General features: G+C 50.0%; 1 protein-coding gene across 5 annotated transcripts in view; it reads left to right on the forward strand.

The window, feature by feature from the left end:
- PPP4R3B (protein phosphatase 4 regulatory subunit 3B) overlaps positions 1-25,183 on the forward strand; it is a 95,816-nt gene that overhangs the window by 48,153 nt on the left and 22,480 nt on the right. For 2 of the 5 annotated variants that reach the window (XM_039531707.1, XM_039531708.1), the window contains exons 11-14: positions 12,798-12,956; positions 13,941-14,110; positions 21,129-21,268; positions 23,094-23,278. In XM_039531707.1, coding sequence (XP_039387641.1) covers positions 12,798-12,956; positions 13,941-14,110; positions 21,129-21,268; positions 23,094-23,278 — 654 coding nt within the window. Of the gene's footprint in view, positions 1-12,797; positions 12,957-13,940; positions 14,111-21,128; positions 21,269-23,093; positions 23,279-23,696; positions 24,029-24,071; positions 24,238-24,265; positions 24,385-25,183 lie in introns of those variants that run through there. The other 3 variants (XM_039531709.1, XM_039531711.1, XM_039531710.1) reach the window with 3 other exon arrangements.

Genomic DNA, 25,183 nt, shown 5'->3' on the forward strand with positions numbered 1-25,183 from the left:
GGCTGTATAAGTAGGAGCATTGCCAGCAGATCGAGGGACGTGATCATTCCCCTCTATTTGGCATTGGTGAGGCCTCATCTAGAGTACTGTGTCCAGTTTTGGGTCCCACACTACAAGAAGGATTTGGAAAAATTGGAAGGAGTCCAGCGGAGGGCAAAAAAGATTAGGGGGCTGGAGCACATGACTTATGAGGAGAGGCTGAGGGAACTGGGATTATTTAGTCTGCAGAAGAGAAGAATGAGGGGGGATTTGATAGCTGCTTTCAACTACCTGAAAGGGGGTTCCAAAGAGGATGGATCCTAGACTGTTCTCAGTGGTAGCAGATGACAGAACAAGGCATAATGGTCTCAAGTTGCAGTGGGGGAGGTCTAGGTTGGATATTAGGAAAAACTTTTTCACTAGGAGGGTGGTGAAGCACTGGAATGGGTTACCTAGGGAGGTGGTGCAATCTCTTTCCTTAGGGGTTTTTAAGGTCAGGCTTGACAAAGCCCTGGCTGGGATGATTTAGTTGGGGTTGGACTAGATGACCTCTTGAGGTCCCTTCCAACCCTGATAGTCTGTATTTCCCAGAGAATGCCTTGCTGCTAAATGCTGAACTAGCACTCGGCTGAGCCCTGAAGAGTTAACACGTTGTTAATGTAGCCTCACACTCTACAAGGCAGCATGAATGGAGGGAGGAGGCACAATAAATGCATGGCAATGTCTGCAAACATTCCCTGCGGAAACTGAACATGATGATGAACCCACGCTGTCCCACTGGAGCGCATCACTCCCTCCACTTTCCAAAGTGGTGGGTGGGTTGGGGTGTGTGTGTGTGAGAGAGAGATGCGCATTACCTCTTTAAGTACGCTCACCCCCCTCTAAGTACACTGCCTTTTTAAGTAGATCAGCAAGTTGAGATGGCAGCTGCTGCCAGCAAGCTCCTTCTGTCCTGAGCCCTATTGCGTCCGTCCTTCCATGGTCTGTGGAGATAGGGTACAGGAGCGGGGAGAGGTGGACACCCTGACATCAGCACCCCTCTTCCTCCCCCTGCCACACAGCAAGCAAGAGGCTCCCTTGAGCAGCTCAAAGGCAGAGGGCAGGAGCAGCACATGGTAGTGGCGGGGGGAGTGAACTGCCTGGCGATTGATAGCCTGCTAGGTGGCTGTGGCACAGGTTACTTAGGGGAGCTGATAGGGAGCTGCTGACCCATTCTGGTTGCAAGCCCCCACTAGCTAGCTCCAACGGGCTGCTCTTCCTGCAAGCAGTGGACAAAGCAGACGGCTGCCAAACAACATTATAAGGGAGCATTCTGCAACTTTAAATGAGCATGTTCTTTAATAGATCAGCAACGAAACAACATTAATCGGAACGAGGTTAAGTGAAGCGTTACTGTATTGAACAGAGAATTCTTTTCTATCAAGGAAAAAGTGCTGCTGAAGTTCAGATGATTGTTTGGTTGAAATTTTTATTAAGGAAGATACTTGTCTGAGATTTGAGTTGGATTCTTTCTTGAGCTGGATTTTTTTAAATTGGATTGACCTTTAGGAAAACACTACTGCTACAGGAGGTGCATCTAGAACGTAAGAATGGTCATACTGAGTCAGACCAATGGTCCATCTAGTCCAGTATCCTGTCTTCTGATACCCCCCTGTCTCCCATTCATAAAGGTTCATAAAAGCTCCATTTTGGCTTTAGACTGTTTAGAATTTCAGTTTTTATATTTCCTGTTGACGTAGACCTCTAAATATCTATTCTTCTTCGAGTGATTGCTCATGTATATTCCACAATAGGTGTGCGTGCTTGCTATTTCCACCTGTGCCAGAAGTTTATCCCCTAGCAATATCCATAGGGGAGCGCCCCTAGCGACTCCTGGAGTCGTGCCTCCATGGCGCGGTATAAGGGGCACTGCGCGCTTCCCTTCACCCTCAGTTCCTTCTTGCCGCCAGTGAATATGCTTCGGAACTGCTCTGCTCCAACTTTGCTGTAGTTCGTCCCCAGAACTGCTTGTTTGTTCAGTGTGTGGTACCTGTAGTTAGTTAATTGATTAGTTAGTTTAGTTTAGAGCAGCCAGGCCAAGGCCTGCCCCGTGCTCCGGGTTTTAAGTCGCGCAACACTTGTAGGTGACTTGTAGTTTACACTGTCTCAGCGATCTCTGCAAGATTTGCAAGTCATTTAAGCCTCGGTTCAAGAGAGAAAGGGACGTTAGGCTCCGGACACACCAAGTACGGCACTGGCCTCCTCACCCTCCCCTGATGAGGCAATTACGGTCCCTCCTTCCCACAGGAAGACTTTAGGGTGCACCAAGAACTCTTAAAAAGGGTGGCATCAAGTCTCCACCTCCAGGCAGAGGAGATGGAGGAGCCTCCCTGTTTAATGTACTGTCCTCCTCGGCACCTGGCAGGGTGGCTTTGCCTCTCCATGAAGGGGTGGTGAAAATTTCAAATGCCCTGTGGCAAACCCCGGCCTCATTGGTCCCCATCTCTAAGAGAGCGGAACGCAAGTATTTTGTACGTGCCAAGGGGCATGAATACATGTACATCCACCCTGCTCCCAACTCCCTGGTGGTCAAGTCGGTCAGCCACAGGGAACGGCAGGGCCAACCAGCCCCTACCCCGAAAAATAAAGATTCAAGGAGGCTGGACTCATTTTGGAACAAAAATGTATTCGTCCTTGAGCTTCCAGTTGCAGGTGACAAACCACCAAGCTCTCCTGGGCTGGTATGAGTTCAATCTGTGGGGCTCCCTGCCCAAGTTTGAGGACTCCCTCCAGGAGCATGACAGGAAGGAGTACAAAGCGCTGGTGGAGGAGGGCGCAACGGCTACCAGGGCAACCCTGCAGGCAGCTTTGGATGCAGTGAACACAGCCGTGCGGTCCCTGGCCTCCGCAGTGTCCACGAGAAGGGTGTCATGTCTCCTGCTCAATGGGCTGTCCAGCGAGGCGCAGACCTCCCTGCAGGACCCTCCCGTTTGATGGCAAAGCTCTGTTTGCAGAACAAATGGATACAAAGCTGCATGCCCTGAAAGACTCCTGCACGACACTCCAAACTCTGGGTCTCTCTGTTCTGGATCCGGCTAAACCTAAGTTCAAGTGCAGCAGGCTCCCACCCAGGCCACCCATTCAAAATACGAGACCACTTATAAAAAGTCGCGGGACTATAAGAGGCACCCACAGAGGCAGTCTCAGCCTGGATCCTCCAAGGGCAAGTAGGCGGGGAAGAGGCAGTTTTGATGGGATGCCTGGTGTGCCCTGCCAGTCCTCATCAGGGATCCACCCTCAATAAAGCGTTCCTTCTCCAATCTGTTGTGTGTTTCTTCCCGGAGTGGTCATGACTGACCTCGGACCGATGGGTCCTCAACACCATCTCCCGGGGCTATATCCTCCAGTTTACTTCCACCCCGCCCAACCACCTTCCGCCCCCGTCCCTCCTGGAGGATCCCTTGCACTAGGCTCTGCGCAAGCAGGAGGTGGGGCAGCTCCTGGGCCTAGGAGCGGTGGAAACGGTGCTGGAGCAGTTCAAAGGCAAGGTGTACTACTCCTGCTATTGCCTTATCCTGAAGGCCAAAGAGGGGCTCAGGCTCATCTTGAACCTGTGAGGTCTGAACAGTACATGGTGAAGCTCAAGTTCCGCATGGTCTCCCTGTCCTCCATCAACCTCTCCCTGTATCCCTCAATATGCAGGATGCGTACTTCCACATTCATATATTTGAGGGGCACAGACACTTCTTCCGTTTCACTGTGGGGCGGGAACACTACCAATTTACAGTCCTCCTGTTTGGCTTGTCCACTGCCCCCAGGGTATTCACGAAATGTATGTCGGTGGTAGCGGCTTACCTCAGGCGCTGGGGGGGTCCAGATCTTCCGCTATCAGAATGACTGGTTGGTCAAGGGCAGCTCCCAGTTGCAGGTGCGGGATCATGTGACGCTCCTTCTGACCCCATGCACCACCTTGGGCCTGTTGGTAAACAACACCACGTCCACGTTAGTCCCGGTACATTGCATAGAGTTTATTGGGGTGGTCCTGGACACCTCGTCGGCCTCCCACCAGACAGGTTGGAGACCCTGAAGGGGCTCATCGACACAGTTACAAGGTTTTTGGTGACAACAGCCAGAGCATACCTCCAGCTCTTGGGTCTCATGTCAGTGTACACGGATGTGGTCCATCACGCCAGACTCAGGATGAGGCCCCTTCTAGCTCTGGTTGGCCTCGGAGTTGTCCCTGGTCTGGGAGAGGATGGAAAAAGTCCTCATGGTGCCTGAGCCAGTGATCACTTCCTACGGTGGTGGTACTCCCCGAGAAACATGCTCCAAGGGGTCCCATTCAGGGCAGAGCCCCATTGCTGGAACTGGTGTCCGATGCGTCGGACCTGGGTTGGGGGGCCAATGTGGGGAACGTTCAGACCAAGATCTGTGGTTGACCCAGGATCTGACTCTCCACATAAACATCGAGGAGCTCAGGGCTGTGTGGCTGGCGTGCATGGCCTTCCGCTTGCACCTGGAAGGCTGGGTGGTCAGGGTTCTCATGGAGAACATGGCCTCTATGTTTTACATCAACAGGCAAGGTGGGGCTCGATCCTCTGCCACGAAGTCCTCAGGCTGTGGGACTTTTGTATAGCCCACATCATCTGCCTACAGGCCTTCCATCTACCAGGTGCCTGGAACTTGAGGGTGGATCGCTTGAGCAGTGACTTCTTCTCTCAGCACAAGTGGTCTCCACCCAGAGGTAGTGCACAGACTTCTCCAAGTGTGGGGAACTCCACAGGTGGCCCTGTTCTTCTTCGAGTGATTGCTCATATCCATTCCAGTTAGGTGCGTGCGCACCGCGTGCACTTTCGTCGGAAGACTTTAACCCTAGCAACCCCAGTGGGTCAGCTGAGCACCCCCTGGAGTGGCGCCATAACGGCACCGCATATATACCTCAGCCGACCCACCCGACCCTCAGTTCCTTCTTACCGTCCGTGTCGGTCGTTGGAACAGCGGAGTGCAGCTTGTCTGACCTCCGCTTCCCTAGCTTCCTCATAGTTTTTCTCTGTAAAAATTTGTACATAGTTAATATCTTAGCTTAGGTTTTCTTGTTTTTGATAGTTAAATCAGTTTAGTGTTAGATAGTTAGCGGGTTCGGGGGTTAGCCCCACCCGCACCCGGGACCGGAGCGTATGCCCGGCTCCCCGGGTTTCAAGCCGTGCTCGGCCTGCCGCAGGCCTATGCCTACAGGAGATCCTCATAGCTCCTGTTTGAAGTGTTTAGGAGAGTCGCACTTATCTACTAAGTGCCCAATTTGCAAGGCTTTCAAGCCTCTCACTAAGAGGGAAAGAGACATTAGGCTGAAACAGCTCCTAATGGAGGCAGCCTTAACCCTTCCGGCCGCGGCACCGCCCGCTGTCCCGACGGACTCTCGCAGCGCCGCCATGGCGCCGGGCCACTCTGCTGTGCCACCGAAAGCGCCATCGGCACCGAAACCGGCCCAAAGACACTCACTCTCACCGAAGGCGAAGAAGGGAAAGGCCGCTGCCTCCACGGCACCTCCGGCTCCGAAGCACCAGAGTGTGCCCCGTCCGGACCGCCCGGCACCGAAACCTGCCGCGGCACCGGGTCCTCTGCCGCAGATGCTTCTGCCGGCACTGGCGACTCCGGCCCCTGAGAGGCCGTCGAGCCCGGCACCTGTAACCTCCCCGGCTCCGGCTGCAGTAGAGATGCCACTGCCATAGACTCCGGAGACCTTCGAGGCGGCACGGGACCTCATCGCGATGACAGAACCGGCTGTGCCACCGCCCCCAGCGCCGCCGGTGCGGGCGCCCCGCTCCATGGGCAAGCCGTCCATGTTTAAGCCACCTGCCAGCACCGACTCTGACCGGCACCGAACCCGTTCCCGCTCTCGGCGCCGATCGCACCGCCGCTCGCAGTCCCGGCACTGCTCAACCACGCGGCACCGATCAGACTCGCGGCACCGGTCATTCTCTCGCTCTCCGACTTGTCACTCCCGGCACCGATCAAGCTCTCGGTACCGATATGGCCGTCGCTACTCGCGGAGTCGTTCCCAGCACCGATTATGGAGATCCCGGTCGACCTCCCGGCACCGCGCCGGTCGCAGGTCCCATTCTCGCTCCTGCTCTAGATATCGAGATGCCTCCTGGCACCATTCGCCACAAAGGCGGGAAATGAGATCCGTGGCCACTTCGGCGCAAGGCTTATCTGCTCCACCTTGGCCCTTTCGCCACGCCTCGGCCTCTTCGCATGCCGACAGCTACTATGTCGATGACCATGACTCTTAGGTCCCTTCGGGAGTTTTCCGGCAGTCCCAACCCACGGACCGGGACCCAAATCAGTGGGGTTATTGGACCTCTTGGGCCTACCACCAAAGCCAAGGTCCTCCTGTGCCTCCTATGCGTACCGTACCGCACGAGTCATGCATCCCAGAGGCTACTATAAGCCGCCCCCCAGTTGACACTGAGATACCATCCGGTGCGGAGGAAGGGAATCAGCCTGCCCAGGAACCCCTGGGGCAGGAACCTTCACAGGGGCCGGACGCTGACGAAGTCGCCATCCTGCCCGGCACTTCTTCCTCCTCCTCTCCCCCGGATGAGGCAGTGGCAGGCTCGTCATCAGCAGGTCCCCCGCCAATTGACTTACGGGCGCACCAGGAGCTCCTTCGCAGGGTGGCACCGCAAATGGATCTTCAGGCTGAGGTATCGGAAGTGAGTGATCCGATAGTGACCATTTTGTCCGCGGACGCTCCAACCCGCATAGCTCTCCCCTTCATAAGGACTATCCAGGCGAACGCTGATACCTTATGGCAGACTCCGTCGTCTGTTGTACCCACAGCCCGAGGGGTGGAACGCAGCTACATGGTCCCTTCCAGGGAATACGAGCATTTGTATGTGCACCCTGCCCCCTCGTCCTTGGTGGTGCAGTCTGTCAACGACAAAGAGCGGCACGGCCAGCAAGGCCCGGCTCCTAAGTCGAAGGAGGCCAAGCGCATGGACTTGCTTGGTCGCAAGGTCTACTCTGCCGGTGCCCTACAGATCCGTGTGGCTAACCAGCAGGCCTTGCTAAGCCGTTACGGCCATGACACTTGGGCTGAGGTAGAGAAATACAAAGACAGGAGTTTGCAGCCTTCGTAGAGGAAGGTAAAAAGGTAGCACGCACCTCGTTACAGGCCTCCTTAGACGCGGCTGACTCGGCAGCACGTACTGTAGCCTTGGGTGTTACCATGCGCCGGATCTCTTGGCTCCAGAGTTCGACGCTTCCTCTTGAAGTTCAATACACCATTCAGGACTTTCCTTTTGATTCGAAGGAGCTCTTCTCAGAAAAGACGGACTCCAAGCTTCAAAATCTGAAGGACAACAGGGTTATCATCCGTACTTTGGGGATGCATACCCCGGCAACCCAGAGGCGTCCGTTCCGTCCCCAGTTTAACCGCCCTTACTATATGCCTTGCTACAAGCAAGACTCTGGTCGGCGGCGGGGTCGCGGGGGCCGTGGGCGACGGCCTGGCAACCAACCGTCCCAAGGGTGAACCCCTTCTAAGCCATCAGGTCGTAAACCATCCTTTTGAAGATGCGCCCGGGGGCGACATACCGGATCTCTCTCCAGATCCCTCCCTACCCTTTTCCAACCGCCTCTCCTATTTCCTCCTAGCGTGGGCTCGGCTGACCACCGATGCCTGGGTCCTGCGCACTGTGGAACGTGGTTACCAACTCCAATTCGTTTCACCTCCACCTTCCCACCCTCCTTCCCAGTCCCTCTTCAGGGACCCCTCTCACAAGCAACTCCTCTTACAAGAGGTGCACTCGCTCCTAGCCATCGGAGCGGTCGAGAAGGTTCCGGACGCGGAACGGGGCAAGGGGTTTTATTCCCGTTATTTTTTGATTCCCAAGTCCAAAGGAGGCCTTCGACCCATCCTCAACCTGCGAGACCTCAACGCATACATGCTGAAGTTGAAGTTCCGCATGGTATCCCTCGGGATCATTATCCCTACTTTGGATCCGGGAGACTGGTATGCCGCCCTCGATATGAAGGACGCTTATTTTCATATCACCATCTTCCCACCGCACAGACGCTTTCTCCGCTTCACAATCACTCACCTACACTTCCAGTTTGCGGTCCTCCCCTTCGGCCTCTCCACGGCCCCAAGGGTGTTCACAAAGTGCATGGCCGTTGTCGCCGCCCACCTCCGTCGACGTGGCATCTCCGTTTTTCCCTACCTGGACGACTGGCTTATCAGGGGGGACTCGCAGGCCACGGTCCAGCATCAGGTCGCAGAGATCAGGAACTTATTCACGAGCCTGGGCCTAGTTCTCAACATAGAAAAGTCTACCTTAGTTCCAACTCAGAGGTTGGATTTTATTGGTGCGACCCTGGACTCCTCTCTAGCCAGAGCCTTCCTTCCGCAGCTCCGGTTTCAGGCCCTTACGCAGCTAATCCGCGACCTACAGGCCTCTCGGATGACCTCGGCCCGTGCTTGCCTCCGCCTCCTCGGTCACATGGCGGCTTGCACACACATCACTCCGTTTGCCAGGCTCCGCCTCCGCCTGCTTCAGTTGTGGCTCCACTCCAGATACCGCCCACACAGGGACCCTCTGGATACCCTACTCACCATCCCAGCGGGTGTCCTTCAATCCCTGGATTGGTGGCTGACCCCTTCCCACGTATGTGCGGGGGTCCCATTCCAGGCTCCTCAACCTTCCCTGTCCCTGACAACGGACGCCTCGTCCCTTGGATGGGGAGCCCATCTCGGCGATCTTCAGACTCAAGGCCTTTGGTCGCTGCAGGAATTGAACATGCACATCAACGTCAGGGAGCTCCGGGCAGTACGCCTGGCATGCCGGGCGTTCCAAACTCGCCTCCACGGCTGTTGTGTCTTGGTCTTTACGGACAACACAACGGCCATGTACTATATCAACAAGCAAGGCGGGACCCGCTCATCCCCCCCCCTCTGCGACGAGGCGATGCTACTGTGGGAATTCTGCATAGCCCACTCGATACATCTGGTGGCGTCGTTCCTTCCTGGCATCAAGAACACCATCGCGGATCGCCTGAGCAGGTCCTTTCTCTGCCACGAGTGGTCGCTGAGAGCAGACATCGCTCATGCCATTTTCCAACAGTGGGGATTTCCCCATGTAGACTTGTTTGCGTCCCGATTGAACCTCAAATGCCAGGAGTTTTGCTCCTTTCAAGGCCTGGCACCGGGCTCTCTGTCAGACGGGTTTCTCCTTCCATGGACTCGTCACCTGTTCTACGCCTTTCCTCCGTTTCCCCTCATACACAAGGTCCTGCTGAAGCTCCGACGGGACAAGGCCCGTCTCATCTTAATTGCACCAGCGTGGCCCAGGCAACACTGGTTCGCCACGCTGCTCCATCTATCGATAGCCAGCCCAATTCCTCTGCCGCTTCACCCAGATCTTATAACACAAGATCACGGCACTCTCCGTCACCCGGACCTGCCGGCCCTCCACCTCACGGCGTGGCTCCTCAGTGGCTAGACCAGACGGAGTTGCGCTGCTCTGCTCCCGTGCAGCACGTTTTATTGAGCAGCAGAAAGCGCTTCGCTTGCTGGGCTCAAGCGCGTGACGCTATTCCTTCGGAACTCCTGCTTCCGATGGTCCTTGACTATCTCTGGTCGCTGAAACAGCAAGGTCTTGCACTGTCCTCCATCAAAGTGCACTTAGCAGCTATCTTCGCTTTCCACCCCGGTGAGGGGGTATATACGCTGTTCTCTCACCCGCTGACTACTCGCTTCAGAAAGGGCCTTGATCGTCTCTACCCCCAGGTGCGTCATCCGACTCCCACCTGGGACCTCAATCTGGTCCTCAACAGGCTCATGTCTCCGCCCTTTGAGCCGCTGGCCACTTGCTCCTTGCTGTACCTCTCATGGAAGACGGTTTTTCTCATGGCTATCACATCCGCCAGGCGGGTCTCTGAGCTCAAAGCGCTCACGGTGGACCCGCCGTACACCGTTTTTCATAAGCACAAGGTGCAGCTACGTCCACATCCGGCGTTTCTCCTGAAGGTAGTGTCCGCGTTCCACAATAACCAGGATATCTTCCTGCCAGTTTTCTTTCCGAAGCCTCACGCATCTCCGCGAGAGCAACGACTTCACTCCCTCGATGTTCGCAGAGCGTTGGCTTTCTATGTTGATCGGACAAGACCGTTCCGCAAATCCCCGCAACTGTTTGTGGCAATTGCTAACTGGATGCGAGGTCTTCCTGTCTCGTCGCAGCGAATCTCCTCGTGGCTCACAGAGTGCATTCGCACCTGCTATAATTTGGCTAATGTCCCTTTGGGCCATCTCACCGCCCACTCTACCAGGGCCCAGGTGTCCTCCGCTGCCTTTCTGGCGCAAGTACCTATACAAGAGAGATGCCGAGCGGCGACCTGGTCGTCCGTCCATACTTTCGCCTCACACTACGTCCTGGTCCAACAGTCGAGAGGTGACGCAGCCTTTTGGCTCTGCGGTCCTGCATACCGCCACGTCTCACTCCGACCCCACCGCCTAGGTAAGGCTTGGGAATCACCTAACTGGAATGGATATGAGCAATCACTCGAAGAAGAAAAAACGGTTACTTACCTTTGTAACTGTTGTTCTTCGAGATGTGTTGCTCATATCCATTCCACACCCACCCTCCTTCCCCACTGTCGGAGTAGCCGGCAAGAAGGAACTGAGGGTCGGGTGGGTCGGCTGAGGTATATATGCGGTGCCGTTATGGCGCCACTCCAGGGGGCGCTCAGCTGACCCACTGGGGTTGCTAGGGTAAAAGTCTTCCGATGAAAGTGCACGCGGCGCGCACACACCTAACTGGAATGGATATGAGCAACGCATCTCGAAGAACAACAGTTACAAAGGTAAGTAACCGTTTTTTCTCAACTCAGCAGAACCGTCGCTGTCCCTGGTTCTGCTCCGGGAGGAGCCGGGCCGGGACGCTATCTCTGATGCCTTCCTCCTGTCCTGGTCAGGCCATGTTCTCTCTGCCTTTCGCCTATTCCTGCTGATCGGCAATGTCCTGGAAAAGATAAAGATGGACAAGGCCCGGGTCCTTCTGATTGCCCTGGCAATGGCCCAGGCAGCATTGGTACGGGACCTCACGGGCCTGGCGGTCACCCCGCCGTAGCTGTTGCTGTCCCACCCAGACCTACTCTCCCAGGGCCGCCGCCTCCACCCCAGCCTAGCGGCATTCCACCTCATGGCGTTGCTGCTCAATGGTTAGGCCAGGAGGAAAGGATGTGCGCAGAAGGGATTCAGCACGTCCTCTCAGAAAGCAGGCGACCCTCCACGCACCGAGCCTAGTTGGCAAAGTGGTCTCAGTTTTCCAGATGGGTGGAAGAGCAGGGCGTTTCCCTGGTGGTTGCCCTGATCCAGCTGATTCTGGACTACCTCCTTCACCTTCGAGCCCAGGGCCTGACTCCCTCGTCAGTCAAGGTGCACCTGGCGGCCAAATCAGCCTTCCACCTGCCGGTCCAGGTCTATATGGTATTCTCCCATGCAGTGACTGGCCGATTCCTTAAGGGGTTGGATCGTCTCTTCCCATATGTTAGGCCCCTAGTCCTGCAGTGGGACCTAAACCTGGTGTTGGCTCGTCTCTTGGGGCCCATGTTTGAGCCGCTAGCTACATGCTCGCAATCACACCTCTCGTGGAATGTGGCCTTCCTGGTTGCGATCACTTGGCTAAGCAGGTCTCAGAACTCAGGGTCGTGACCTCCAAGTCCCCGTACATGGTGTTTCATAAAGACAAGGTCCGGCCCCACCCACACCCTTCGTTCCTCCCGAAGGTGGTCTCCGCCTATCACATGGGTCAGGATATTTTTCTGTCGGTCCTCTGCCTCAAGCACCATGCGTCCAGTGAAGAGCACTGCCTCCACACACTGGATGAGAGACGACTCTGGCTTTTTACCTGGAGTGGACTAAGCTGTTCATAAAAGGTTGGCCAGTCTCCACTCAGTGGTTCTCCAACTGGATCACCTTGTGCAGCCATACCAGTTATAACCTGGCGGGAATCCCTCTGCTGCCAATTGTGAAGGCACACTCGACTAGGGCACAGGCCTTGTCCACTGCCTTTTTGACCCATGTCCCTATTCAGGACCTTTGTAGGGCTGCCACATGATCTTCAGTTCACACATTCACCTCGCATTATGCGATCGTCTCTCATACCAGGGAGGACACCGGGTTCGGCAGGGCCATATTCCGTCCCGAGAGTTTGTGACTTCTTTCCCATCTCCAACAGATATAGCTTGGAATCACCTATTGTGGAATACACATGAACAATCAATCGAAGAAGAAAAGATAGTTACCTTTCCATAACTGGTGTTCAAGATGTGTTGCTCATGTCTATTCCCCTCTGTTGGAGTTGTCTGACAAGAAGGAACTGAGGGTGAGGGGAGCACACAGCAGTGCCCTTTATAGTGCGCTATGGAGGTGCCACTCCAGGGGTTGCTAGGGGTGCTCCCCTACAATTACTGCTAAGGGGAAAATTTCCAGCACTGGTGCACGTGGTGAGTATGCACACCTATTGTGGAATAGACATGAGTAACACATCTCAAAGAACACCAGTTGTGGAAAGGTAACTGTCTTTTCATGGCGTCTGTTCTCTGCCAAAGATTTCAAGTAGGTTTTCAGTCTTCACCTATTGATAGAGAAGAAGCATAACCTAGGTGTCTAGGCTGGTATAGGAAGCTCCTTAAGAAGTCAGATTAACAAGTTGATAAATCCCTATTCACTTTCAACTGTTAATAGGCTGAAACTACTTTGTCATAAACTGTGGATGAGTAGAAAAGTTTGGTTTGTTTTTATGTGCCTGATTTAGTTCATTTTATTTTTCTTGTAGATAATTATCAAACGGCACAGCTGCTTGCCTTGATTTTGGAGCTGCTCACCTTTTGTGTGGAACACCACACATATCACATCAAGAATTATATTATGAACAAAGATTTGCTAAGAAGGGTATTGGTATTGATGAATTCAAAACACACATTTTTGGCCTTGTGTAAGTAGTAAATTTAGTTGTCGTTTACGTTGTTTTAAAGATTGTGTGTATACGTTTAGCAATGAAATACGTCATGCTCAGAATCTGTTGAATTTACATGCAATGCCTTGGATTAATTTGTAAGTGTGTAAATATCCACATTTTTTTAAAATCCAGTGAACCACCAAAGTTGCTATTCTTTACTGAAGTTATCTTGTCATGTAATTTAGGTCCAAAATGTGACACAACTATCAAATTAAATTAACAGAAACACAAAGGTAGAAGGCTTAAGGAACCAGCAAAAGCAGGAAACCCACCTGCTTAGTGCTCCAAAGGAAGGTGAAAATACCTGATACTCCCTGCCAATATTCCCAAGTACTGTGCGGTGGAAGGAGAGGTTGGTAATTCTCTTCCCCCTCCACCCCGTGGGATGAATCATTTTGGAATTGGGAAGTAAGAATAAACTATGATTAGGTATCTAGTCTGACCTAAACTGAGATATCATTATAAAACCATAAAATCCACTATATTGGCAGGGAATTAATTAAATTACTATTTTGTGCGCCATGGTACATAAGGAATGACCTAATATGTTTTGTGCTCGCCTCTCAGAGCTAGACAGTAGAAAGAGCATACAAATGAACCAATAAAATCTATATATCAGATGGGCTAACACTTACTGCTGCTTCATATAAACAAGAAAATAATGGAACCAGAGTTTTGTTGGTTTGTGTGCAACAAGAAATGTGAAAGGAAAAGTTTGCCCAATAGGAAAAAGACAAACCAATAGATGCTTATTTTGAACCTTTCAAAAAGGTATTTTAAAAACTGCTAGCAAAAAAGTATTGAAAAGAAATTTGCAGCCCTTTTAACAGATGTTGTCGGTCTCTGGGGTGGTCTCACTCCCACTTAAATCAATCTTAGGTTTTCTGTTGATTTCAATAAGAGCAGAATGGAGATTGTACAATGATTATCAAAGATTTCTAAATTTTCTTTAAATTATAGGTGCTCTTCGCTTTATGAGGAGGATCATTGGCCTGAAGGATGAATTTTATAACCGTTATATCACCAAGGGGAACCTGTTTGAGCCAGTTATAAATGCTCTTTTGGATAATGGAACTAGATACAATCTGCTGAACTCGGCTGTAATTGAACTGTTTGAATTCATCAGAGTGGTAAGTTTTTTTTTTTTTTTTTTTTTTTTTAGCAAGTTTTGTTTAAAACACTAAGTTTTAGGCATGTAACATCTTATGTATTGAACACAAAATGCAGTTTAGAAAATTTCACACTAAAAAGGATAGTACCAATAACAAAAGTTTAGCTATTATAATACTCAGGTATAAAAGTCCTTTGTTTTGTCTTGTGTTTGCATCTCGCTTGACTATCCTTTTCCTATAACTTTAGAGAGCATGTCTGGCCACGAAGTTGGGTTGGGGCGGGGTAGGAACTGGTTAACATTCTCCTCTTGAAATCAGCATGTAATAGCTGTAAAAACATACAAGTGTGTGTTGCTTAGAGCAATGTTAATTCTTCTTCGCGTGCTTGCTCATATAGATTCCAATTAGGTGTGTGTGTGCCATGTGCACGGCCATCAGAGAACTTTTACCCTAGCAACACGCGGTGGGTCGACTGTGGAGCCCTCTGGAGTGGCACCTTCATGGGGCTGAATATATACCGCGGCCGACCCAGCGCCCCCTCAGTTCCTTCTTACCGTCCGTGACTGTCGTTGGAACTGTGGAGCTCGGCTTTTTCTGCTCTCCACTCTCCCTAGCATTTTTTCTCTCAACAATGTTAATAGTTTGTTAATAGTTTATAGTTATAGTGTAAATAGTTCCATTTAGCAGGGTTTGCAGGGGATCTTTCCCTGCTCCTCGCCGGTAGTTTAGGCTCATGCCCAAGGCTCCAGGCTTTAAACCCTGCATGTCCTGCTCCAAGCCCATGCCAATGGGCGACCCACATGACTCTTGCCTTAAATGTCTGGGGGAATCTCATCCGGACCATTCAGACCACGGCCAGGACAATCTGGCAAACGCCCACATCCATGCCTCCGACTGCTAAAGGAGTGGAGTGGAAGTACTTCATCCCTTCCAGGGGATATGACTATTTTTGTGTACACATCCACAGCCTTGTTCACTGGTGGTGGTCTTGGTGAATGAGAGGAAGTGCCATGGTCAGCAAGCCCCAGCACCCAAATCTAAAGAGGCCAAGTACCTTGATTTATTTGGGCGCAAAGTTTACTCCTCAGGCGGTCTTCAGCTCTGGATTGCAAACCAGCAGGCGCTCCTGAGTTGATACAACTATAACTCTTGGAACTCCATGTTAAAGTTCAAGGAGCTGCTTCCTTCGGAGTCCAGAGAGGAGTTTGGGGCCCTGGTGGAAGAGGGCAAGACGGCGGTGAGGACCTCACTACAGGCCTCATTGGACATCACAGTCTACCGCTCGGACCCACTCTTCAGGCATTGCAATGAGACACACATCTTGGCTGCAAGCTACTGGCTTACCACCGGAGCTTCAGCAAACATTACAGGATCTTCCCTTGAAGGAGAGGGCCTGTTTTCAGACAAAACTGACTTGAGGCTTCAGAGACTCAAGGGCCATAATGCAATCGCTGGGGATGCTCACACCGGCTACCCAGTGGAAGCCATTTAAGTCTCAGCCCTGACGATCCTATCCTCTGCTGAGGCAGGACTTCTGTAGGAGGCGGGGGCGCAATACCAGGAGGAAACCCACCAGCCTGGCCAAGGTCAGGGCCAGGGCCCTTCCAAACCTTCAGCGGGCCCTAAGCAAAACTTTTGAAGGGAAGCTCTAGGACGATGTACCAAGCCTCAGTCAGGACCCTACCCCACCCTTCCTGAATCGTTTATCCTGTTTCCACGGTGCTTGGTCTCTTATAACCACGGACCGTTGGGTTGTTCGCACAGTGGAAAGGGGATACTCTCTCCAATTTTCATCTCCCCACCCTTCCTCCCCGTCCCTCTTCAGGGACCCTTCTCACGAGCTACTCCTCATTCAGGAGGTCCTATCCATGGGGTCGATTTGAGGAGGTTCCAAGGGAGCTAAGGGGCATGGGGTTTACTCCTGTTACTTCCTAATTCCCAAGGCAAAGGACGGGCTTCAACCTATTCTGGACCTGCGCAGACTCAACAAATCCATGGTAAAGTTGAAGTTCTGCATCGTCTCCTTGGGCAACATTATACCTGTTCTGGAGACTGGTACGCCACCTTTGACATGAAGGACGTGTATTTCCACATAGCAATCCATCCAGCTCACAGACACTTCCTCCACTTTGTGGTCAACTACGAACACTACCAGTTCACAGTCCTTCCGTTCGGCCTTACCCTGGCCCCCCAGGTGTTCACCAAATGTATGGCAGTCATGACAGCCTCCTTTTGTCGGAGATGGATACAGATCTACCCGTATCTCGACGACTGGCTCATCCGAGATCACACCAAAGAACAGGTGCAGTCCCACATTCAAGTGGTCATGGACACGTTTTCTTGATTAGGTCTTCTCATCAATGTGGCGAAGTCAACTCTAGAATCAACCCAGAGAATAGAATTCATCGGGGCAGTCCTAGATTCTGTGCGTGCCCGAGCCCTCCTGCCGGACGCTCATTTCCATGCCCTGACGGGCCTCATCCGGAGCCTTCAAAGCTTCCCAACCTCGACGGCAAGAACGTGCCTGAGTCTCCTGGGTCATATGGCTTCCTGCACATACGTGACCAAACATGCCAGACTTCGGCTCCGATCGCTTTAGACCTGGCTTGCATCTGTCTACCGCCCAGGTCGAGACTGCCTGAACCTGGTGGTCGCTGTCCCGGAAGGGGTCCTGGCCTCCCTCCAATGGTGGCTAGATCCAAGGGTGGTATGCGAAGGAGTCCCCTTCAACACCCCTCAGCCCTCCTTGTCCCTCGTCATGGACATGTCAGCCCTAGGATGGGGTGCCCACCTTGGGGACATCCAGACGCCAGGTCTGTGGGCCCTGTGCGATATCTCTCTCTCTCCATATCAACGTATGGGGGCTGATGGCAGTACGTCTTCTGTGCCAAGCCTTTCAGGAGCGGTTGCATGTTTTGTTGTGTGGCGGTCCTCACAGACAACACCATGGCCATGTTCTACATCAGCTAGCAAGGGGGGCTCATTTCCCCCCCCCCCCCCCCCATATCAAGAGGCCATTCAACTGTGGGAGTTCCGCATAGCCCGTTCCATTCACCTGGGGCGTCATTTCTCCCAGGGGTCCAGAACACGTTGGTGGACCACCTCAGCAGGTACTTCCAATCCCACGAGCGGTCGCTTCGCCCCGATGTCATCCACTCCATCTTCCTAAAGTGGGGGTTTTCCCCAGGTCGACCTGTTTGCCTCGTGCAGCAACCGAAGTGATTGGCGTTTTGCTCCCTCCAGGGCCGCTCCCCGGGCTCTCACAGATGCCTTCCTACTCCTGTGAACGAGCCGATTGTTTTACACCTTCCTGCTGTTTCTCCTTGTACACAAGGTCCTGATTGAGACGTGCAGGGACAGATCACAACGATTCTGGTGGCCCCGGCATGGCCCAGGCAGCATTGGTACACCACGCTGTTGGAGATCTCAGTGGATGCCGCGATTCCGTTGCCTCTCTTTCCAGAGCTGATCATGCAGGATCGCGGCCGCCTCTGTCACCCCGACCTGTGGTCCTTCTACCTCACGGCATGGATGCTGCATGGCTGAGCCACTCTGAACTCTTCTGTTCTCGTTTGGTGCAGCAGGACCTGTTGGCAGCAGGAAACCTTCCACTCAGGCTACATATTATGGCTAAATGGAAGCGATTCTCATGCTGGTGCTCTCACCGTGACACGCTTCCCCTCCAAGAGTTCAGAATGAGAGGCACGGACGATCTCCTGAATCTGAAACAGCAGGGCCTGGCGATATCATCTATCAGAGTTCACCTGGCGGCCATCTCAGTTTTCCACCCGGGAGTGAATGGCCCATCTGTCTTCGCCAACCCTATGGTTGGTAGGTTCCTCAAGGGCCTGGACCATCTATAGCCGCAGGTACGACAGCCTGTACCCATGTGGGACCTCAACTTGGTCCTCTTCAGACTTATGGGACCCCCATTTGAACCCTTGGCCACATGTTCCCTTTTGTACCTCTCTTGGAAAACAGCTTTCCTCATTGCTATCACTTTGGCAAGGCGTGTCTCGAAGCTCAAGGCTCTTACATTGGAACCACCTTACACAATCATAAGGATAAGGTGCAGCTAGAGTTCACCCTGTCTTTTCATATCAACTAGGACATCTTTCTTCCGGTTTTCTTCCCGAAACCTCATGCCAATAGTCAGGAACAATGGCTTCACTCCCTCGATGTTCGTAGGGCTCTGGCCTTCTACACTGAATGTATGAAGCTGTTCCGGAAAACGATGCAGCTCTTGGTTGTGGTAGCAGACCAGATGAAGGGTCTTCCTGTCTCCTCTCAGTGGATCTCTTCTTGGATCATGTCAGGTATTCGTGCTTGTTATGATCTCATAGACTTTAAGGTCAGAAGGGACCAGTATGATCATCTAGTCTGACCTCCTGCACAACACAGGCCACAGAATTCCACCCACCCACTCCTGTAACAAACCCCTAACCCAGGGGTCGGCAACCTTTCAGAAGTGGTGTGCCGAGTCTTCATTTATTCACTCTAATATAAGGTTTTGCGTGCCAGTAATACATTTTAATGTTTTTAGAAGGTCTCTTGGCCAGGGTCCCGACCCCCCCATCTCACCGCTCACTCCACAAGGGCTCAGGCCTCGTCAGTAGCCTTCCTGGCCCTGGTGCTAATCCAGGAGATCTGCAGAGCTGCTACTTGGTCTTCAGTGCATACGTTTGCCTCACACTATGCCATTGTTAGACAGGCCAGAGACGATGCGGCATTTGGTAGGGCAATCCTACAATCCACGGTACTTCACTCCTACTCCATCGCCTAGGTAAGGCTTGGGAGTCATCTAATTGGAATCGATATGAGCAAGTACTCGAAGAAGATAAGATGGTTACTCACCTTTGTAACTGTTGCTCTTTGAGATGTTGCTCATGTTTATTCCAAACCTGTCCTCCTTCCCCTCTGTCAGAGCAAGAGGGAACTGAGGGGGTGCTGGGTCGGCTGGGATATATATCTAGCGCCATGAAGGTAGCACTTCAGGGGGCTCCACAGCTGACCTACCGGGTATTGCTAGGGTAAAAGTTCTACCTAACTGGAATGGATATGAGCAACACATCTCAAAGAACAACCATTACAAAGGTGTGTAACCGTCTTTTTTAGGCCTGCTACTTCTACCCACTGACTAGGGAAACGTATAGGATCACGACCACCAAGCCATTTGGGCTGCTTGGGGAGGGAGGAGGAGACTGGCAGGAGTACCTGCGATGATGATTGTTCGGTGTGGGTGCCTTGAGATCCATAGGGTTGGGGTCAGGTGAATCTTTTGGAGATGAGAAGATTGTCTATCTTCTACCTGTAGCTGTTAATCTTTCTCCACAAGACTATCCTATATTTATAGGTCTTGCATATTACTTTGGATCTAAGATGGTATCTAAATCAGTAAAATAATGTCTTCTAAGACTAAAACTATAATTTGTTGTTCATCTAAACTGGAAAAAGTGCTTTTGTTCTATAATCAAAGTGTTGTAATGAAAAGGGAGTTCTAGTCTCCTTGCAACTCAGGAGGCTTGATTTTATTTTTCCTAAACCATTCCTAATAGGTGGTTGAACAACTTTGAATACATGTAGTGATAGTGATCCTGCTATTGTCATGAAGTAAAAACAGCACGAGTAATAGCGCTCTCATCAGTCAGCTGTCTCGTGTAAGAGTTGCTATCACAAGAGCTTTTGTTGAGTAAATGTCAACTGTTACCAGCATGCATGGGGACTTTTTGAGTTTAACTTCCTTTTTTTCATTAAATGAACATTTTAGATACCTAATATGGGAGCTCTCTGATGAGACAAGTCAGAAATGAAAGGCCTTCCACTTACCCATGGGCAGTTACTTGTTACCGGCTGTGTAACAAAGAAAGAGGAAGTTTAAACACTTCTTTATTCTGACTACCATTTTACTCCCCTCTAATCCCTATTTCTCACCCACATGTAAATTGTACTTCCAGACTGAGGCCAAAATAGACAAGTTACAAAGGGATGTAAACCTGTATCTTTTAGAAAGACATCCTTCTAACTAATTGACTGCATAGTAATGGGGTGAAATTCAGAGACGTTAATGTGGCATAAATTGCATGTCAGCAAGTGGGTGTGAATATAGGTCTAAAGGAGTCAATGTAACATAAATTACATGCTGAAAAGCAAAGTAGACACAGCCTACTTCAGCTTCCCTCCCAAAGCCTGGGTAAAGAGGTGTGTGTTGCTTAGGCCTGCTACTTCTATCCACTACCCTTGTAGGGAAAGGTATGGGAAAATGGCACCAATGGCATCATGACCACCAAGCCATTTGGGCTGCTTGGAGAGGAAGGAGGGGACTGGCAGGAATACCTGGGATGACATTTGTTTGGTGTGGGTGCCTTGAGATCCATAGGGTTGGGGTCAGGTGAATCTTTGGGTTCTCCATGAGGAGAAAAGTGTCTTCTACCTCTAGCTGTCATCTTTCCCACAAAAAGAGAAAATGCATTGGGTTTTCAGTTCATTCAAACATGGGCATTTTTTGACTCTTCCCCCTTTGCCCATTTTAGTACAGAAAGAAATGATCAGGCCCATAAAGTGGGACTTATTAGAGACTGGCTGAGAGGTAACTGTTCCACATTAACTACATTACATATAAAGTGGATGTTAAAACTCTGATTCTTATATGAATGTTATATATGTATTTGCTCTTGCCTCGTATTTTTCATGTGAAGGTGTAATCGTATATAAAACTCTACATTCATCTCCACAGAAACTCATGTTGATACAGATAAAAGGTACAGCAAGTGAGAATAAGGAGCAGATAAATTTAAGCAATTTAATCCATTTTCCATTTACATTAGAAGCAATTCTGCTGATCTCAAAGATTTATTTATTTAAATTTTTCCATGAAGAGAAATGAAGTAACTTTCTTATCTGTCATTTGCAATAATTTTTTTTCATTTTGGAAAAACGAGTTGAGTCAGATAAAGCTAATAGTCTTTACTGAAAACCTCTGATCTTCTGTATCTTACTATTACATTTGAGATTTAAATATTGTTTTGTGCTTATGCAGGAAGATATCAAGTCACTTACTGCACATATAGTTGAAAACTTTTATAAGGCACTTGAATCTATTGAATATGTTCAGACATTCAAGGGGCTGAAGACTAAATACGAGCAAGAAAAAGACAGACAAAATCAGAAATTGAACAGGTACTGTATTATTTGCACATCTTGAAACTCAAACTTTTGTAATAAAATATTTTAATAGCATTTCTGGATATTCTTTCCAGAGGATTCCCCAGAGTAGTTAGATGTGTGTGTGTGGAATTACTTTATTTTTCATGTTCTCTTGTTTCCATGTTAAATTTACACAATAATCTGACTTGTAGAGCTGACCAACTTGAATAGTATATTGGTAGCTGAGGGTGGAAGGAATCATAGAATCTAAGGGTTGGACGGGACCTCAGGAGGTCATCTAGTCCAACCCCCTGCTCAAAGCAGGACCAAACCCAACTAAATCATCCCAGCCAGGGCTTTGTCAAGCCTGACCTTAAAAACCTCTAAGGAAGGAGATTCCACTACCTCCCTAGGTAACCCATTCCAGTTCTTCACCACCCTACTAGTGAAAAAGTTTTTCCTAATATCCAACCTAAACCTCCCCCTCTGCAACTTGAGACCATTACTCCTTGTTCTGTCATCTTCTACCACTGAGAACAGTCTAGATCCATCCTCTTTGGAACCCCCTTTCAGGTAGTTGAAAGCAGCTATCAAATCCCCCCTCATTCTTCTCTTCTGCAGACTAAACAATCCCAGTTCCCTCAGCCTCTCCTCATAAGTCAGCCTCTCCTCATAAGTTGCCCTCCGCTGGACTCTCTCCAATTTATCCACATCCTTCTTGTAGTGTGGGGCCCAAAACTGGACACAGTACTCCAAATGAGGCCTCACCACTGCTGAGTAGAGGGGAATGATCACATCCCTTGATCTGCTGGAAATGCCCCTACTTATACAACCCAAAATGCCATTAGCCTTCTTGGCAACAAGGGCACACTGTTGACTCATATTCAGCTTTTCGTCCACCGTAACCCCTAGGTCCTTTTCTGCAGAACTGCTACCCAGCCATTCGGTCCCTAGTCTGTAGCAGTGCATGGGATTCTTCCGTCCTAAGTGCAGGACTCTGCACTTGTCCTTGTTTTGAACCTCATCATATTTCTTTTGGCCCAATCCTCTAATTTGTCTAGGTCCCTCTGTATCCTATCCCTACCCTCCAGCGTATCAACCACTCCTCCCAGTTTAGTGTCATCTGCAAACAGAATGTTTTCTGTTAGCTCATTTTAAGAAATTTTCTATCAGAGAAATTCGATTAAGGCCATGTCTACACTACCACTTACATTAGCAAACCTTACGTCCCTCAGGGGTGTGGAAAAAAACACCCCTGAGTGACATAAATTTTGCCGGCATAAATGGTAGTGTACACAGCGCCATGTTGATGACAGAGCTCTCTCCTGACAGCATAGAGCAGCTACATGAGAGGTCTTACAGCGGCACAGCTGATCGGTACAGCCTAAGCCACTGTTGGATAGTTCATAACACACACATGCATCTTGCAGTGTGCTCTAAAACCCTCCTGACATATTTGACATTAAACTTAAACTGTAATTTGGAGCGGGGGTTACTAGAACTTGGGTAGGGTGAAGAGTAGAATCCTCTATGAAATCTTTACTAATGACATTGTCATGCAGAGTTCGCCTTTTGGGCACTTTGATTCTTAAAAGTGTCCAGATAGAATGTACAGTCTAAATAACTAGCCTGATCTAGACTGCCTTCATCAACCCACTAAATTCATTTCAAGGCATCAAGAAATTATTTCCAGGATGAGCTAGTACAGTCTGAGTATTGTGCTTCATAGTGAGTTATACTTTTTCAGGTTGCTTCTGTGCTGCTCTTTAGCCACACTGTGTCAACCCTTCATGGTTCCTTGTCGCTGGTTTACAATTAATCAAACAAGGCTTGAATCATTTGTGGTTGTCTCTTACAGCGTCCCATCCATATTGCGTAGTAACAGATTTCGCCGAGATGCAAGAGCCTTAGAGGAGGATGAAGAAATGTGGTTCAATGAAGATGAAGAGGAAGAAGGTGAAGCTGTTGTACCTCCAATAGAGAAATCAAAACAAGAGGATGACTTTCCAGATAGTTATGAAAAGTTTATGGAAACTAAAAAAGGTAATTTATTTATAATTTCTGTTCTGCAGTACAAAACTGTTATATATCATACATCGTGTGACTTGAGATAAACAGGTGCTCCACTTTAGGTGTGCACACACCAGTGCGATTTTGTTTGGAGATTTTTGGTAACCGGGCCTGCACCTGCACCCTGTTTATGTCTTCATGGTCCAATCCAAGGGCATATGGGGGTGGGCAGGCGCAACTCCTAGTTTCTTCTCAACTGCCTGTGGTTAGAGACTGAGTGTTTCTGTGTACATTAGTCTCAAAGTTTTAGCCAGCTTGCTTGTTTTATTCTTACCTTTTTTCATTTTGTTTTATTAATTTTCCACATATGCTGTATGCTTTTGCGTGGCTTGCCCTGTTTTTGTGTTTTGCAACCAGCCACTGAGTGTCCTGCTTCACCAATGCTAACTAGGTTTCTGTTGCAAGAGGACTTCTAAATGTTTGAAGAACCTGAATCCCCTCTACTGAGAGGTACCATGCACCCTGCTGCTGCCAAACCCGCAGATGCAAGCATGGCTGCTAGTCCCAATGAAACACCATTACAGACACCATTAACCCCCCACTCCTTAAAACCGGGGATACCACCTCCTCAGGCGCTTGAGATCTCTGCTCAAGGTTCCACTACCTTTCCATTTGAATATCCCTCCCCTGAGATGTATACCTAGAAAGAGACTCCAGGAACCAATGACTGATCCAACACCACCTCTGGCAGGAGCACTCATGGGGTCCCTCCCCCTTCCCTTATGTCCCGTAAGACTGGACTTTCTAGAATCCTTGTGTCCTGTAGGGAGACCAGTTCTATAGAGGATACCCTTATTCAAGAGGACCCTCCAAGAGGGGCAACCACTGGTACCCCAGGATCCTCTAGAAGAATGAGAGCTGAAGAAGAGACAGTGCCATTGAATAAGTCGTGATCCTCCTCAGATGAGCAATTATGCCTCCTCTCCCATCCTGTGTCGTTTGATATCTTGCTGATAATAGATGACTTCAGGGTGCTCAGAAGCATGCTGAAGAAAAGGAATGTCAAAGCAGTCTTCTCTGAGATCTTTCCTGAAAGGAAGACAGAAGGCAGAAGATTCTCGAAGTGAACCGCTGGCTAGGTGAGTGGTGTAAGGTGGAGGGTGTTGATTTTGTGGACCATTGGTCCACTTTCTGTGGGTAGAGGGGTCTGTATAGTTTGAATGGTCTCCACCTCAGTAGAATGGAGACCAATTTCCTCGGGGAATAGACTAACTAGAGTAGTCAGGAGGGGTTAAACTAATACTAAAGGGAGGAAATGTGGAGAACAAAATTGATCAAGGAACCAAAAACATGAAGAGAAGAAATTCTTGAATTGCCTCTAGGCTAGTGCTAGGAGCCTCAGTAGCAAATGGGTAATTGGAATTGCTCATTTATGAGCATAAATTCGATCTAGTTGGTATTACTGAAACCCGGTGCGATGATTCACACTATGGGAATGTTAGACTCAATAATTAGACAATAATTTGGAAGTATTATGTGGATAAAAGGGAAGGGGGAGTGGTACTTTTAAGTAAAAAAAATGGCATTACCTGTTTGAGTCACTAATAACTTGGAAGAAAATGATCTTGAATGCTTCCAGATCAATGTCCTTAAAGCACAAGATTACTTGGAGATTGCTATAGACCTCCAGATCACACTAGGGAACAGAATGACCACCTCCTTACACATCTGTCTATAATGTGTGTGTGGGGATGGGAGAAGCTGCGTGATCATGTGGAACTTCAGTTTTAGTGATACATGCTGGAGGTCTCATGCTGTTAGTACTAAAACATCTTTGGAATTTCTAAACATGCATGAAAAATTCCTAACTCAAGTGTTTGCAGACAACACGGAGGAATTCTTCTAGGTCTTGTCCTACCAAATAAACAGATACTGATC

This window comes from Mauremys reevesii, linkage group 3 (genome assembly GCF_016161935.1).
Source record: "Mauremys reevesii isolate NIE-2019 linkage group 3, ASM1616193v1, whole genome shotgun sequence".
In the NCBI taxonomy this organism is placed as follows: Eukaryota; Metazoa; Chordata; order Testudines; family Geoemydidae; genus Mauremys; species Mauremys reevesii.